The sequence below is a fragment of the Ornithorhynchus anatinus genome, chromosome 20 (genome assembly GCF_004115215.2).
Source record: "Ornithorhynchus anatinus isolate Pmale09 chromosome 20, mOrnAna1.pri.v4, whole genome shotgun sequence".
Taxonomy (NCBI): Eukaryota; Metazoa; Chordata; class Mammalia; order Monotremata; family Ornithorhynchidae; genus Ornithorhynchus; species Ornithorhynchus anatinus.
The window spans coordinates 1503092-1516525 of record NC_041747.1 but is presented as its reverse complement, the minus strand read 5'-3'; the positions used below and the strand labels follow the sequence as shown (position 1 = coordinate 1516525).

General features: G+C 59.7%; 2 protein-coding genes across 4 annotated transcripts in view; one reads left to right on the top strand and one right to left on the bottom strand.

Moving 5' to 3' along the window:
* ATP8A2 (ATPase phospholipid transporting 8A2) overlaps positions 1 to 2077 on the top strand; it is a 301962-nt gene extending 299885 nt beyond the window's left edge. For all 3 annotated transcript variants that reach the window (XM_029048279.1, XM_029048280.2, XM_029048281.1), the window contains 2 exons: positions 92 to 183; positions 1725 to 2077. In XM_029048279.1, the coding sequence (XP_028904112.1) occupies positions 92 to 183; positions 1725 to 1822 (190 nt within the window). In that variant the 3' untranslated portion in view covers positions 1823 to 2077. The remainder of the gene's footprint in view (positions 1 to 91; positions 184 to 1724) is intronic.
* A 4264-nt stretch (positions 2078 to 6341) lies between these two features.
* SHISA2 (shisa family member 2) lies at positions 6342 to 13186 on the bottom strand. Its single transcript, XM_029048591.2, has 2 exons — positions 12635 to 13186; positions 6342 to 7222 (listed from the first exon to the last, which is right to left on the bottom strand). The coding sequence occupies exons 1-2, from the start codon at positions 13038 to 13040 to the stop codon at positions 6666 to 6668; spliced, it is 963 nt and encodes a 320-aa protein (XP_028904424.1). The 5' UTR covers positions 13041 to 13186; the 3' UTR covers positions 6342 to 6665.
* Between the last annotated feature and the right edge of the window lie 248 nt (positions 13187 to 13434).

Genomic DNA, 13434 nt, shown 5'->3' with positions numbered 1-13434 from the left:
TGTACAGTTGCTTGGAATGTACTAAGCGCTTGGAATGTACAGTTGGGCAACCGATAGAGACGACACTCTAACCACACTCTTTTTCCTGCAGCGTGAACGAACGGGACCACCTGTTAAAGAGACTTGGCCGAAAGACCCCTCCCACGCTCTTCCGGGCTCACTCCATCCAGCAGGGCGTGCCGCGTAAGTGACCGGGGAGGACAGGGTGACAGAGGATGGAGCCTGGGGTGGGTGGGGAGGAAGGGGAGGGTCCACTTGATAAGATACACTAATAATAATAATACTTATGGCATACGTGCCAAGCACTGTCCTAAGCGCTGGGGTGGGTACAAGCAAATTGGGTTGGACACAGTCCCTGTCCCACATGGGGCTCACAGTCTCAATCCCCATTTTCCAGATGAGGCGACTAAGGCGCAGAGAAGTAAAGTGACTTGACCGAGGTCACACCGCAGACGAGTGGTGATAGAAATGGTGGTGTTTTTTCAGCCCTTACTATGGGCCGACCACTGTCCTAAATCCCGGGGTGGATACAAGTTCATCTGGTCAGATACAGTCCCTGTCCCACATGGGGCCTCTGTCACCTTGGGCAAGTCATTTAACTTCTCTACGCCTCAGTTATCTCATCTGTAACACGGGAGTTCAATACCCGTCCTCCCTTCTACTTAGATTGTCAGCTCTGTGTGGGACAGGGACCATGTCTGACCTGATTATCTTGTATCTTTCCCAGTGCTCAGCAGGCATTTTAATGCCCATTTCACAGATGAGGCCAAAGGCACAGAAGTTCACTGATTTACCCGAGGTCCCAAAGCAGGCAAAAGAAAGAAGTAATACAGTCCCCTGCTCGCGAGGAGCACACATTCTTCCTGGGAGAGGAAGAAAGGAGGGGGGATGGGGAGGGTGGCCAAGGTGGGGTGGTAAGGCGCAGCAGTGAGTGGGTTTGGCATCAGACTAGCACAGCCTGAGGTTGCGGGGAGTTCTCTGAGATGCAGATCACATGCCTGAATGACAAAACCTTTCCCTGGAAATCCAGAGGGTCTCAAGTTCCCCAGTGGGAGTCCCAGGAGGGTTTTCCTTAAGACTCCAATGGGGTTTTGTTTAAAGTGGTGCTTCCCTCCCCACTCCTCTGGCTAGAGGGTGGAAATCTTTCAATAAATGCAGTAATGCGCCGGGAACAAGCCAGTTCTTACCACCCGGGCCTCGGCACCTTGCTAAGACTGGGCCGGGGGCAACTGGCCCAAGGACCCCACGTGCGGCCTCACTTAAAACGGGAATGAGAAATCCCCCACCGCCTCGTTCGTGTTGGAGCAGGACCGTGTCTGCTCCGATTGCTCCTTTTTTTTTTTTTTTTAAGGGTATGTTAAGCGCTTACCCCGGGCCAGGCACTGTACCAAACGCTGGGGTCGATACAAACTATTTAGGTTGGACACAGTCCACGTCCCACCCGAGGCTCACAGTTTGAATCCCCATTTTTCAGTTGAGGTAACCGAGGGCCAGAGAAGTGACTCGTCTGCTGTGGGACTCCGGGCAAATGGGGGAACTGGGATTTAGAACCGAGGTCCGTCTGACTCCCGGGCCCATGCTCTATCGCCTAGGCCACCCTGCTTCTCTAGCCCCTGGCCAGAGCCCTCGGCCCAGAGTAAGGGCTGAGGCAGTACCACGGAATATAGGAGGGACGATAATGGCAGCTAGACCCTGACCCTCTCCTTTGTTCTCTGCTCCCTCAGATGGCTACGCGTTTTCCCAAGAGGAGCACGGGGTCGTGTCGCAGTCAGAAGTCGTCCGATCCTACGACACCACCAAACAGAGAACGCGGCCGGCCTAGCCCTCCACCGCCGGCGGCCCCCAGCGACTCCGGAGAGGACGGGACCGGAGCGTGGCCCTGGACTACGGTGGGTGGGAGGGGCCCGACCCCACCGGCTCTTTTCTGTGGCCTTAGCCGGTACGTTTGTCCACTGTGTGTCTCCCCTTCCCCGCACCCCTCGCCCTCCCCAGCGCTCTGCCCGACTCCTCTGTGTGTCGTCCCGAAGCCTCCGACCGTGCTCTGTGAGGTGTGAGATTAAAGCCGCTGTTTTCCCGATCTCCTCCTGGCAGCCGTGTTGTTGTGGGAGGAGGAGGCGGAACTTGCCAGGCCGGGAGAAGCCCCGGCCCGATGCGATCGGGGCACGGAGCCTCGCCGCTTGGCCCGGCGTGCAGAGGGACGGTCAGGGCAGCGGGTCCCAACCCAGCTCTCCTGCCCGGTCCGGGGGAGGGAGAGAAGCCCGACAGTGGGGAACGTGAAGCGAGAGGCGGACGGTTCTCTGCAGTCTCTAGTCCTTCAGGCTCCCAGGGCCCAGGGCGGCCAATAACCAGGGCAGTGACTTCTTTCAGAGCAGCTGAGAGGAGCCTCTCGATCAACCCATGCTCGTCGGTCTCCACTATCCTCCGTGTGGCTGGGGCTAGAGGCCCCACCCTCGTGCCTCAACCCCGCGGCACGATCAACTGGAACGCAGGCAAAGGCGGCCTCCCTCGATGATACTTACTGAGTGCTTCCTGGAGGCCAGACTAGGCCCCTGGGAGAGCACAATCCATCGGTGGTGCTTCTGAGAGGCCAGGGGTGGAGCCCACCCCCCCGAACGGCTGAGTCTCTCCCTCTCTTCCTTGTGTTGGACTAGGCCCGGGAGAGGCCCGCTCCATCACCCTGGGAGTCTAAGTGTTTCAGAGCTTTCGTCCCGCCTGTCGAGGAGGAGCCCCGGGCGGTGGCCGGAGCCCGGCTGGGGACACGAGTCCCGCAACGGCCACGGGGACGCCTCTCTGAAGCCACAGGTCAGAGTCAGGGAGGGAAGAGTCTTTCGCTCGGCTGGGCCGAGGACGGACTCGCCGAAACCCGCACCGGCCCTCCGAGGCCGCGGCCGGTTGGCGCGGTGGAGGGGGTGGCTCGGCCGGGAGAAGAGGAGTAGCGGTGGGAGCGAGTGCTCAGTAGGGGCCGAGAACCGTGCTAGATTTAACAGATACCCAATCCCCGCCCCTCCTTCCTCTGCCGAGCAAACTCCTGGATGGCAGCAGAACCCGCCGCTCAAAGCGCCCACTCTAAGAAGGTCAGAGGGAGGGACAGCCGCTATCTTATCCCCCGTTTTACCGAAGAGAAAACTGAAATTGCCTCCATCCGGCAGGCCTGGAACTAGACCCAGGTCTCCTGACTCCCAGGGCCGCTGCCTCCTACAACCACGAGAAGAGTAAGGGTGACTTACCTGTCTTTGAGAAAATGAGGCAGAACCAGGAAGAAGTAGGAGGGGCAAGCCCCTCAAGTAATAATGGGGCTTCGGAGTCAGAGGTCATGAGTTCGACTCCCGGCTCTGCCACCTGTCAGCTGTGTGACTGTGGGCAAGTCACTTAACTTCTCTGTGCCTCAGTGACCTCATCTGTAAAATGGGGATTAACTGTGAGCTTCACGGGGGACAACCTGATTCCCCTGTATCCACCCCAGCGCTTAGAACAGTGCTCTGCACATAGTAAGCGCTTAACAAATACCAACATTATTATTAATGGGGGCGGTGCAGTTTTCCCCCTCAGGCACAATGGGTGGGCCCTGGACCTGTAACAGGATAAAACTGAAACAATGGAAAAAAAAAATTCTCAACCGCACATAACTTAAAACTGGAATTGTATAACTTCAATTAAGAGTCTGAGGAATACCCAAATTGATCAAGACAACCACCTATAAGAAAAGTCAAAACACAATAGACCTCTGCTCCAATATGGATGCCCGATTATTCACAAAAGGCGTGAGGTAATAGTGTGTGCCTGTCACCACCGACAGTCTCCTAGTGTTCTCCTGAGTAAATAGATTGTCAAACCAAATTCTTTTAGTGGAAACACCTACTCCACTTATATTCCAACCATCTCACTTTTCACAGGAAGAAACTGTGAGGGCTGGTTCACCGATCCTTCCGTAAGCTTTTATAAAACTTGATATTTGGGCTAACTTTAAACCTCAGCTTTCTAGACTGAATGGAGATTTTGTCAGTCGGGAGGAAAACCTTCGAGGGGGCCTGCGGTTTCAACTGGGAAAAGCAAACCCTCTCCGTAATCAGTCAGTCATTTGGCTGAAGTTCCGCTCTGGGCCCCGTAAGGATCTCAGTCACCGAGACGTGGCCGGCTGCCGGAGTTTACGTTCAGGGATGCTGACGACTCCTCGTCGAAGCCACTGAACTCCCCTCGAGAGTTTTCGATCCTCTGCTTTGCCCTGACTAAAGCACTGACACCGGAGAATTCTGCTGCCGAATCACTCGAAAATGGGAACTCGCAAACCACTCTCCCAACAGCATACTTTTGAGGAAAATAGTCATCTGTGTCCTATATCATCCTCTTCGGTTCTTTACCTGCCCTAAGCTCCAAGCGGCCTTCTCACTCCTAGGGGTGTGAGGAAAAGGGCTTGGGGGCCGGTGGGGGGGGGGGTCTCTCTCTGCCTTACTGGGCCATTAGCCCTCAGCCTAGCCCCCTCGTCTTCAGGCTGCCGGCCTCTGCTAGTCTGCCACAGCGTCCTACCTTCCGGGGACCACGGGGTCTTAAATCCTCACGCACGAACCGTGCGTCTGTCTTCGTGGCCGATGCGGTGAGAAGAAAGCCATTTTGAAATGAAGCCTGCCTCTTCCAGCCAGGTCTAGCCCAAGTCGGCGAGCCAGCCCTCGGCCCGCTGCTCCTCTTCGGGCAGCCGGAGACGCTCCGCTCTCCATCCCGGATCCTGCCTCCGCCGCCCAGCACCTGCCCGCTCTCTCAATTGCCATCCCGCCCCTGAAGCCACAGCCCCTGCCTGTGGCCCAGGCCCTGGCAGGAGCAGCTGCGGGCCCGTTCTCACCGACACACACACCCACGGCCAGGATGAGCCGAAGGGATAGGCACAGAGAGGGGACGGCAAACGGGGAAGGGACCCGATGGTCAACCGGTCCAGCCTCCTGCCCCTGGGAGGGGACGGTGGCCTCATCTTCCCTCACGGCAGGTGCAGGGACGCGTGTTTTCACACCGATATGCGTCAGTGCAGGTATGTATACTCACATAAGACTCAGCAATTCACGAGGAACCCTAGAGCTGGAGAGGAATTCTAGGCGGAGCTAGCGTTGTCCTTCGGTTTGATGCCGAGGGGAGGTGGAGAGAGCGATGAAGCGTTGGGAACAGGCAGCGCCCGGGCCCGGGGCCGCCCGCCTTGCTTCCCGGCCCACCCCCAGCCTCGCTCCCCTTCCCCGTTACTTGCCCCGCCTCTCTCAACACGGCGAGGCGCTTCCAAACTGCCGCACCGTCCACACGGGGCCATGAGGCGACTCGTCCCGGATTTCTGGAGAGGTGGACCGGACCTGGTAAGAAGACTATGATCACAGGCCCTTTTGAGATTTGAGTTCTTTCTGCCACACGCCGCCGTGGTTTTCCATTACCAAATGTGTTCTCTAAAACCTGCAGACCACGCCTCTCCCCAAACTTCCTTTCCTGACAAGAATATTTTGTCCAGCCAGCTATAACATCACTTATCTCTCTACATAAACCCGACCTCTCGTTCTACAAGTATAAACTACGCGCGGCCCGCCCGACCCGCGCTTCCCGAGGAAGAGCTCGCGAGGTGGACGAGGAAGCCGGGGACCCTGCAGTAGGGAGGGAAGGGGCAGAAGTCACACTGACGACTTCTATTTCGGGTGAAGTGTCTAAGGTGAAATTGAAACCGTAAGACTTAGGGCTAGAGCAAAGGGTTTGGAGGATGCTTTAAAAATCAAAACCAAAAATCATTTATTCATACTGTTTACATGTAAACAATGAAATGCATTCATCGGCTCTAAGCAGAAATATTGACCCTGGTTTATAACTCTGGCAACTTTACTCAGTACCACGGAGGTACATAGACTCTGAAACATGAGAAACTGCAATGGCAAGGTAATGAAATCTCCCCAATGAGAAGTAAATCACAATGGCCGCGACTGATTGAGAAAGGGGAAGAAAAGCTCTCGGTATAAACGCTCGTTAACTCGGACGCGATGCCGAACAAAACGAAAGGTTTCACTGGGGCGGAGAGCAGGCAAGACGATCCCAGACCTCTGAATTCAATCTGATTAAAGCCCCCACGCTAAATCTGTCCTAAAGGCTGTTTATGTGGAAAAAACATTTGGCATTCAGACCGCGACGTTAAGTATAAATAACTCTGCCCAACCGCCAGCCTCGCTGGGACGCGGGATTTTTTGGCTGCCCCTAAAGGGGTTCCGTCCGGAAGACGGACGGCTTTCCGACTGCCGGGGGTCGCGGCGGCCCGGGCACCCGACTGTCTAGGAAGCAATCCGCGGGACCGCCGCGGAGGGAGACGGGGGTTTGGTGGCGGGGGGGGGGGGGCGCGGAGGGGGACACGGACCCCGTACTGATCCGAGTCCGAGGAAGAGACGCCACCTCAGCTGCCAGGCGATGACGTTCTTGGGGGTCGCCCGCCTGCAGGTCATCAGGACGGGAAGCACGCATCCGCCTCAGCACTGCTCAGCAGCGCACGGTGGGAAACGTCGACGCGGGGATCCCTTCCCCGGGCGCGGAAGGGAAGGCTCGCAGACCCCGTCTCACGGTTGGAGGCGGGGGGGGGGGGGCGGTGTCTCCCTTCCCCGACTCCGAGCTCACGCCTCCCACCCGGAGGCTCCTCCTTGGGAGACCCGGCCTCCGGGGCGTCACACCGTCACGGCCGGGTACATCTTCTGTTCACCCTGGGCGTGGGCAGGGTAGGGGGACTGTATCTGCCGGAAGCCGGGCTGCAGGCCGTCCAGAAAGGGCGGCACGGGGGTGATGGGCACGGAGTCGTGGGGCACGGTGTAGCCCACGTACTGCGGGTGGAGATACTGCCCTTGGTGGGGCACTATCTGGGTGGCCTGCTGGCAGTTGAGCACAGAGAAGTTCGTGGGCATGTTGACGTACACGTTGTTCATGGTGCCCTCCGGCAGGCAGCAGTTGGTCTGCGACCTGGCGGGGGGCGCCCGGGCCCCCGAGTTGGCGCTGGAGCTGGAGCTGGCGGCCGTGCTGGACTGTCGCGAGGAGGAGCCGCGGGAGGTGCTGGCGCTCGGGATCATGGGGATGGTCTCCATCAGGCGACTGCCGGCGGGCGCGCGGCTGGGCTGCGGCTCCTGCTTGGGGCGGAGGCACCGGCAGCAGCAGGCCGCCACCAGCGACCCCACGATGATGAAGGCGACGAAGACGGACCCGACGATGAGGAACGGCACGTAGATGGGCACTAGAAGGAGCGAGACACACAGGCGCTTAGGGGCGGGCGAGATTCCTCCTGGCACGGGGGCTCGGGACACCGGTCTCTACCCGGCGCTGACTCGACGCCGAGCGCTGTACCGAGTACCGTGGGCCGCCCGGCTCTGCGCGGGAGGGAGATACTTTTAGAGACTCCCTAGACGCGTCCAGTGACAAAGCCTCTCCGGCAGGCAGGGACCCTCCGTCCCCCCCACCTCCTCCTCCTCTTCCTCCTCTGCCCAGCTAAGAAACAGGCCTACAGCAGAGGAAATGGGGGTTCGTGCTGGGAGAACGGCCTAGAGCTTTGGGCACCAGAGGCCACACATTCCCGCCAGGAGGCAGGACGTTCTCGCTTGTGGTATTTGTTGAACACTTAACGATGCGACAAGCACTGGGCTAAATCCTGAGGTAGATACGGATCGATCCGGGTTGGACAGAGTCCCCGGGCCAGACTTCCTCCCTACCCCAAGTGCTTTCAGAGCCCAGCGCTCGGCAAACGGCGGTCCGCTCCCCTCTGCCCCAGCTGGAAAACTCCCATCGGCTAAGAGGTGTTTGGGAGTTGGGGGGATGAAGGATGCTGACTGCAACGGGTTCCTGAGCACCGATCACCCCGGAGACGTCAGACGACACAGTCCACCTCCGCCCCCCCGCCCAGAAGCAGTGACCAAAACTTTTAGAAGAAGGGTGCGGGGGGAGGGTCTGGGTGGGAGAGACCCCCTAAACACGAAAACCAGGAGCCCGAGAGGCAGCCGTGACCCACCAGGACCAGCCGGCTGGAGTCGGTGTCATCGGAGATCTAACACATCCCAGAACCACCTAACTGGAGCTGAAGCTCATGGCTCCGTGGCTGGGGGCGGCGGGTGGGGGCAAGTTCGTGCCCAGGCAGTAGCGTTCCCCGAGCACGGCTGTTCCCATAAGAACCCCCCGTCAGACTCGCTCTGGAATGACTGGTATGTGCAGCCCAAGCCAGTTTTCTCCCGGTGGCACCAATGACTTTGAGAAACTCGCCTTTATAGCTCCAAGAGGTCGAATCTGCCCTAGATTAGAGAGGAGAGGCATTACTGCGATAAGGACTGGAAGGAATCACTTCGACGCCACTTTTCCTGAACCGTCCCCTCCCTAGGGTTTTTGACTGCAAGTGCAAACGGAGCACGGGCAACCGATGCCTACTGCTCTCGAGAATTTACAGCTGAGAATTTTTAACCTCGGTGATCGGCAGGCAGTGGATTGACAGGGGCCGAGAAGCCCCCGAGGAGCCACGACCTCACCCTTCGGGAGAGGGGACGCGGCTTCGCAGGAAGCCAGCGTTGCCTGGGCGCCACGTTTGCGACTGATCCGCCCGGGCGTGGGCACGCACATTCATTCGTTCGGTCTTATTCGGAGAGCGCTTGCTGTGTGCAGAGCACTGTACTAAGCGCTCGGGAGAGTACAAAACAACAACGGACATTCCCTGCCCACAACGAGCGGACAGTTTAGAGGACGCACAGTTACACAGGTGGGGACGAGGCGCTTCCCACAGCTCCACGCCACTCTCCAATTCTGAAAGAAGACAGGTCTGGCGGTGAGAGGAGCCCAGTTCACTGTCATACTGTACTCTCCCAAGCGCTCAGTACGGTGCTCTGCACAAAAGCAACCGCTCAATAAATACGACCGACCGAAACGAAAAGCGCTCGACTGGGTTCACCCTGGGAGGGATTACCACAGATGGGGAAGAATCACTGATCATTTATTTGGCCTTATGAGCCACACTTTAATCATCCCATCCCCCCCCCGCACCCCGGCTCCTCTCCTTCCCTCCGCACTCCAGCACCCCCAGGGCAAGAGGGGGGGTTTAAGCCGAGGTTTCGTCGCCCCTTCCCAACTGGCTGCCCCCCCCGGCCGACGTTTCTAGACAGTAAGCTCCCTGTGGGCAGGAGACCTGTCTACCTACTCTGTTATACCGTGCTCTCCCAAATGCTTAGTACGGTTCTCTGCACACGGTAAGTGCTCAATAAATACCACTGATTGACTGCAAGGAAAGTGAGCTAGGAATCTCCTCTTCTCCAACTGCAGGCCACAGCTTGGCAAATCCACAGATCCACCGGGATGAGCCGAGAGGCTAGAACCAAGCCCCACCGGCTTCTCCACCTCCAGGTGACTTGGGATGAAGGGGCACTGGGCCTCTAACTGCAGACAAGACTGGTCTCCCCGTTTAAATAAACGGTCTTGCTGTAAGGCAGCAACATTCCTCCATCTGATCCTGGCCCCCGAGAATTTTCAGACACCCCCCCCCCTTCCCCCGCCCTTCGGAAAAAAGTCACCGAAGGGAGCGATCCTGAGCTGAAACCTGAGCGGGGGACTGAGCTGGAACCTGACTGGGCTGTTTTTCCTTTGCCCGCCTTCCTCCTCCTCTGCCCTAGCGTGTTTGTTTTTCCAAACTGGCTTCGGTGACCAGAGAGGGAAGCATAGACAAGAAAGCCACAGGATCCAAAGCGGGAGTTTCACCCTCTCCGGGGCCGCCACCGGAAAGAGTTGGACGGGGTCTCCCTCTCCAACTTGGGGTTCGGGTTTCAGGGGAGGGAGCGGCAAGAAGGGGCCCGGCAAGGTCTGGGGGAGGGCCTGGGGTCTGCCACTGCTGCCCTTCAGTCCTTGTGATTCCCCGATGAGTGGTGAGAAGTCCGCCCCACCCCACCGCCAGATTCCCAGATCCTTGAAAGGGCAGGAAGAGGGACATTTGGCGGCACTACACGCTTTGGGCGGGGTGGGGGGTGGGGGGAGAAGGAAGGCCACATCACAATCACTGTGGCCAGGGAAATGGCAGCACGTAGAGAGTTCTGGGCTGGGAGTCAGGACATCCCGCTTCCGGACCCAGCTCGGTCGCTGGGCCGCCGCGTGACGGTGGACAAGTCATCTATCCTCTCGTGGCCCCCAAATCTTCTCACGCAGGTCATCGGGAGAAGAAGCAAGGATGAGACGTCACTGCTCCCTCCCTCGTACGACCGTGAGTGGGGGAAAGGGGCCACCCTCCGATCCCATCCCCCCGTCTCTACCCCCGTCACCTGGCACCCGGTACGGGCTTAGTAATATCACCGTTGCCAACTCTTCTCATCGCACTGGGGCCTCCTTCCCTCCCTCTCCTGGCTAAAGGCAACCACTTGTGGCTGGAGAAAGAAGGGAGTGGGATGAGCCAGTGGGAAGAGGATCCCTGTTTTCAGGGATAACGGCCACGGGGCCCAGCGGGGCTCCTGGGTCAAGGAGGTATCTGGGGCAACGAGGCAACGGGTCGAATCGGCGGGGTTTGGCGGCCGCTGCCTTAGGAGGAGAGAGTTCGGTGGAATCCCTTCCCGATCGCTCCCTACTTCCCGCGGGGACGGGGGAACTGGCAGCTGGTCACGGACCTGCCCACGGTCCCGCGGGAACGGAGGAGCTGGAGGCCGGACACTCCCCCCACGCCCCGCGGGGATAGAGAAGCAGCGTGGCTTAGTGGAAAGCGCCCGGGCTCAGGAGTCAGAGGACGTGGGTTCTAATCCCGGCTCCGCCACTCGCCTGCCGTGTGACCTTGGGCAAGCCACTTCACTTCTCTGGGCCTCGAGTTCCTCATCTGAAGGGAAGCGAAGCAGCTTGGCTCAGTGGAAAGAGCCCGGGCTTGGGAGTCAGAGTTCATGGGTTCGAATTCCGGCTCTGCCACTTGTCAGCTGGGTGACTGTGGGCGAGTCACTTCACTTCTCTGGGGCTCAGTTCCCTCATCTGTCAAATGGGGATTAAGACTGTGAGCCTCACGTGGGACAACCCGACGACCCTGTATCTACCCCGGCGCTTAGAACGGTGCTCTGCACATAGTAAGCGCTTAACAAATACCAACATTATTATTATTATTATTATTATTAATCTGTAAAAAGGGGAAGAAAACTGTGAGCCTCACGTGGGACAATCTGATAACCCTGTATTTACTCCAGCGCTTAAAACAGTGCTCAGCCCATAGTACAGATACCCTTAACAAATACCATAAGTCTCACTGCTATCAAAAGGGCAAAGTGGGCAGAGTTGTAGATGAGCCAGATGACGGGAACACAGACCTGACAGGATTCGGTGATGGACTCAATATGAACTGAATTCATTCGAGTGCAGACCACTGTATTAAGCGCTTGGAAAGTACAAATTAGCACAAGAGAGAGACAATCCCTGCCCGCACCGGTTTTACACTTTAGAATAGGGGCGGGGTGGAGAAACAGACCTCAAAACGGGTAAACAGGCATCAATATAAACAAAAGGAATGATTGGATTCTAATCCCGGCTCCGCCACTGGTCAGCTGTGTGACTTCGGGCGAGTCGCTTCACTTCTCTGTGCCTCAGACAACTCACCTGCAAAATGGGGATGCAGACCGCTAACCCCCCAAGGGACAATCTGATGACCTCGTATCCACCCCCGGCGCTCGGCACCTAATAAGCGCTCAACCAATACCGTTATCGCCGTTCGGCGCCGAGGACAGCGACGGGCACCTGGTAAGCGCTCAACGAATACCGTCATCATCATCACCCCAGCGCTCGGAACAGCGCCTGCCACCTCGTAGGCGCTCAACCAATAGCGTCATCATCGTTCAGCGCTCAGAACAGCGCCGGGCACCTCGTAAGCACTTTAGTTAATACGGTCATCACCATCACTCCAGCGCCGACAAGAGCGCCGGGCACCTCGTGAGCGCTCAACCAGCACCGTCCTCACGGCTGAGCGCTCAAAACAGCGCCGGGCACCTCGTAAGCGCTCAAGAAGTACCGTCCTGATCGCTCGGAACAGTGCCGGGCACCTCGTAAGCGCTTTAACAAACGCCGTCATCATCGTCGAGGGCTCAGAACAGCGCCGGGCACCTCGTGAGCGCCTTAACCGACACCGCCCTCGTCGCTGGGCGCTCAGAACAGCGCCGGGCACCTCGTGAGCGCTCAAGAAGTACCGTCCTCACGGCTGAGCCCTCAGAATAGCACCGGGCACCTCGTAAGCGCTCAAGAAGTACCGTCCTGATCGTTGAGCGCTCAGAACAGCTCCAGGCACTTCGTGAGCGCTCAAGAAGTACCGTCCTCATCGCTGAGCGCTCAGAACAGCGCCGGGCACCTCGTGAGCGCCTTAACCGACACCGTCCTCACGGCTGAGCGCTCAGAACAGCGCCGGGCACCTCGTAGGCGCCTTAACCGACACCGTCCTCACGGCTGAGCGCTCAGAGCAGCGCCGGGCCCTTCGTGAGCGCTCAAGAAGTACCGTCCTCACGGCTGAGCGCTCAGAACAGCGCCGGGCACCTCGTGAGCGCCTTAACCGACACCGTCCTGGTCGCGGAGCGCTCCGCACAGCGCCGGGCACCTCGACAGCGCCGGAGAAGTCGCGCCCCGGCGGGCGGGCGCGGAGAAGGGGGGGAGGGGTCGGGGGGCCGGTGCTGACCTGCGGCGCCGGGGGTCCCGGGGTCCCGGCCTCGGGGGTCGGGGTGCGCGGGGTCGGGGTCGGGGTGTCCGGGCCCGGGCCGGTCGTGGCAGCCGCCCTGGTCGAGGCGTGCGGCGCGGCTGGCGCAACAGTAGCGCAGGGTGCAGCCCCCGCAGCAGATGGCCGCGTCGCCGGCGTCGAAGCGCTCGGGGCACTGGAAGCCGGGCCGCCAGCCGCCCTGCGGGTCCCGCCAGCCGTGGCAGTACTCGCCGCCGCCCCGGGCCGCCGGCGGCAGCAGCAGCAGCAGCAGGAGCAGGAGCAGCAGCCCCGGCACCGGCGCCCACGGACGCCGCCAGCAGCCCGGAGAGCCAGGAGGACGACGGAGGAGCGGGCGGGCCGAGAAGGACCGGCCGCCGCCGGGAGGCATGGTGCCCAGCGGGCTGGGGCGGCCCGGGCTAGCGGCCGGGGACCCCCGGGCCCGCTGGCATAGCGCCCACCTCCGCCCCTCCTAGGGCTACCGACCGACCGACCGATCGACCGAGCCGGGAGCGCAAGGCTCCGCGCAAAGTCCCGCGCCTTTGGCCAACGCTCCCCCCGCCCGCCCGCTTATTATAAGCGCCCCGCGCGCATGCGCGCCCCGCCCCGCCGCCACCGCCCCGCCGCGGGCGCCAGGGGGCGCGCACGGGCCGGTTCTCCCCCCCCCCCCCCCCACCCCGGGAACGGCAGGCTTAAGCGCTGGGCTAAGCGCTCCGCCCCCCCTTCGCCACCGCACATAGTCAGCGTGATGGGCTTTGTGAAGCGCTTATTAGGTGCTAAGCGCT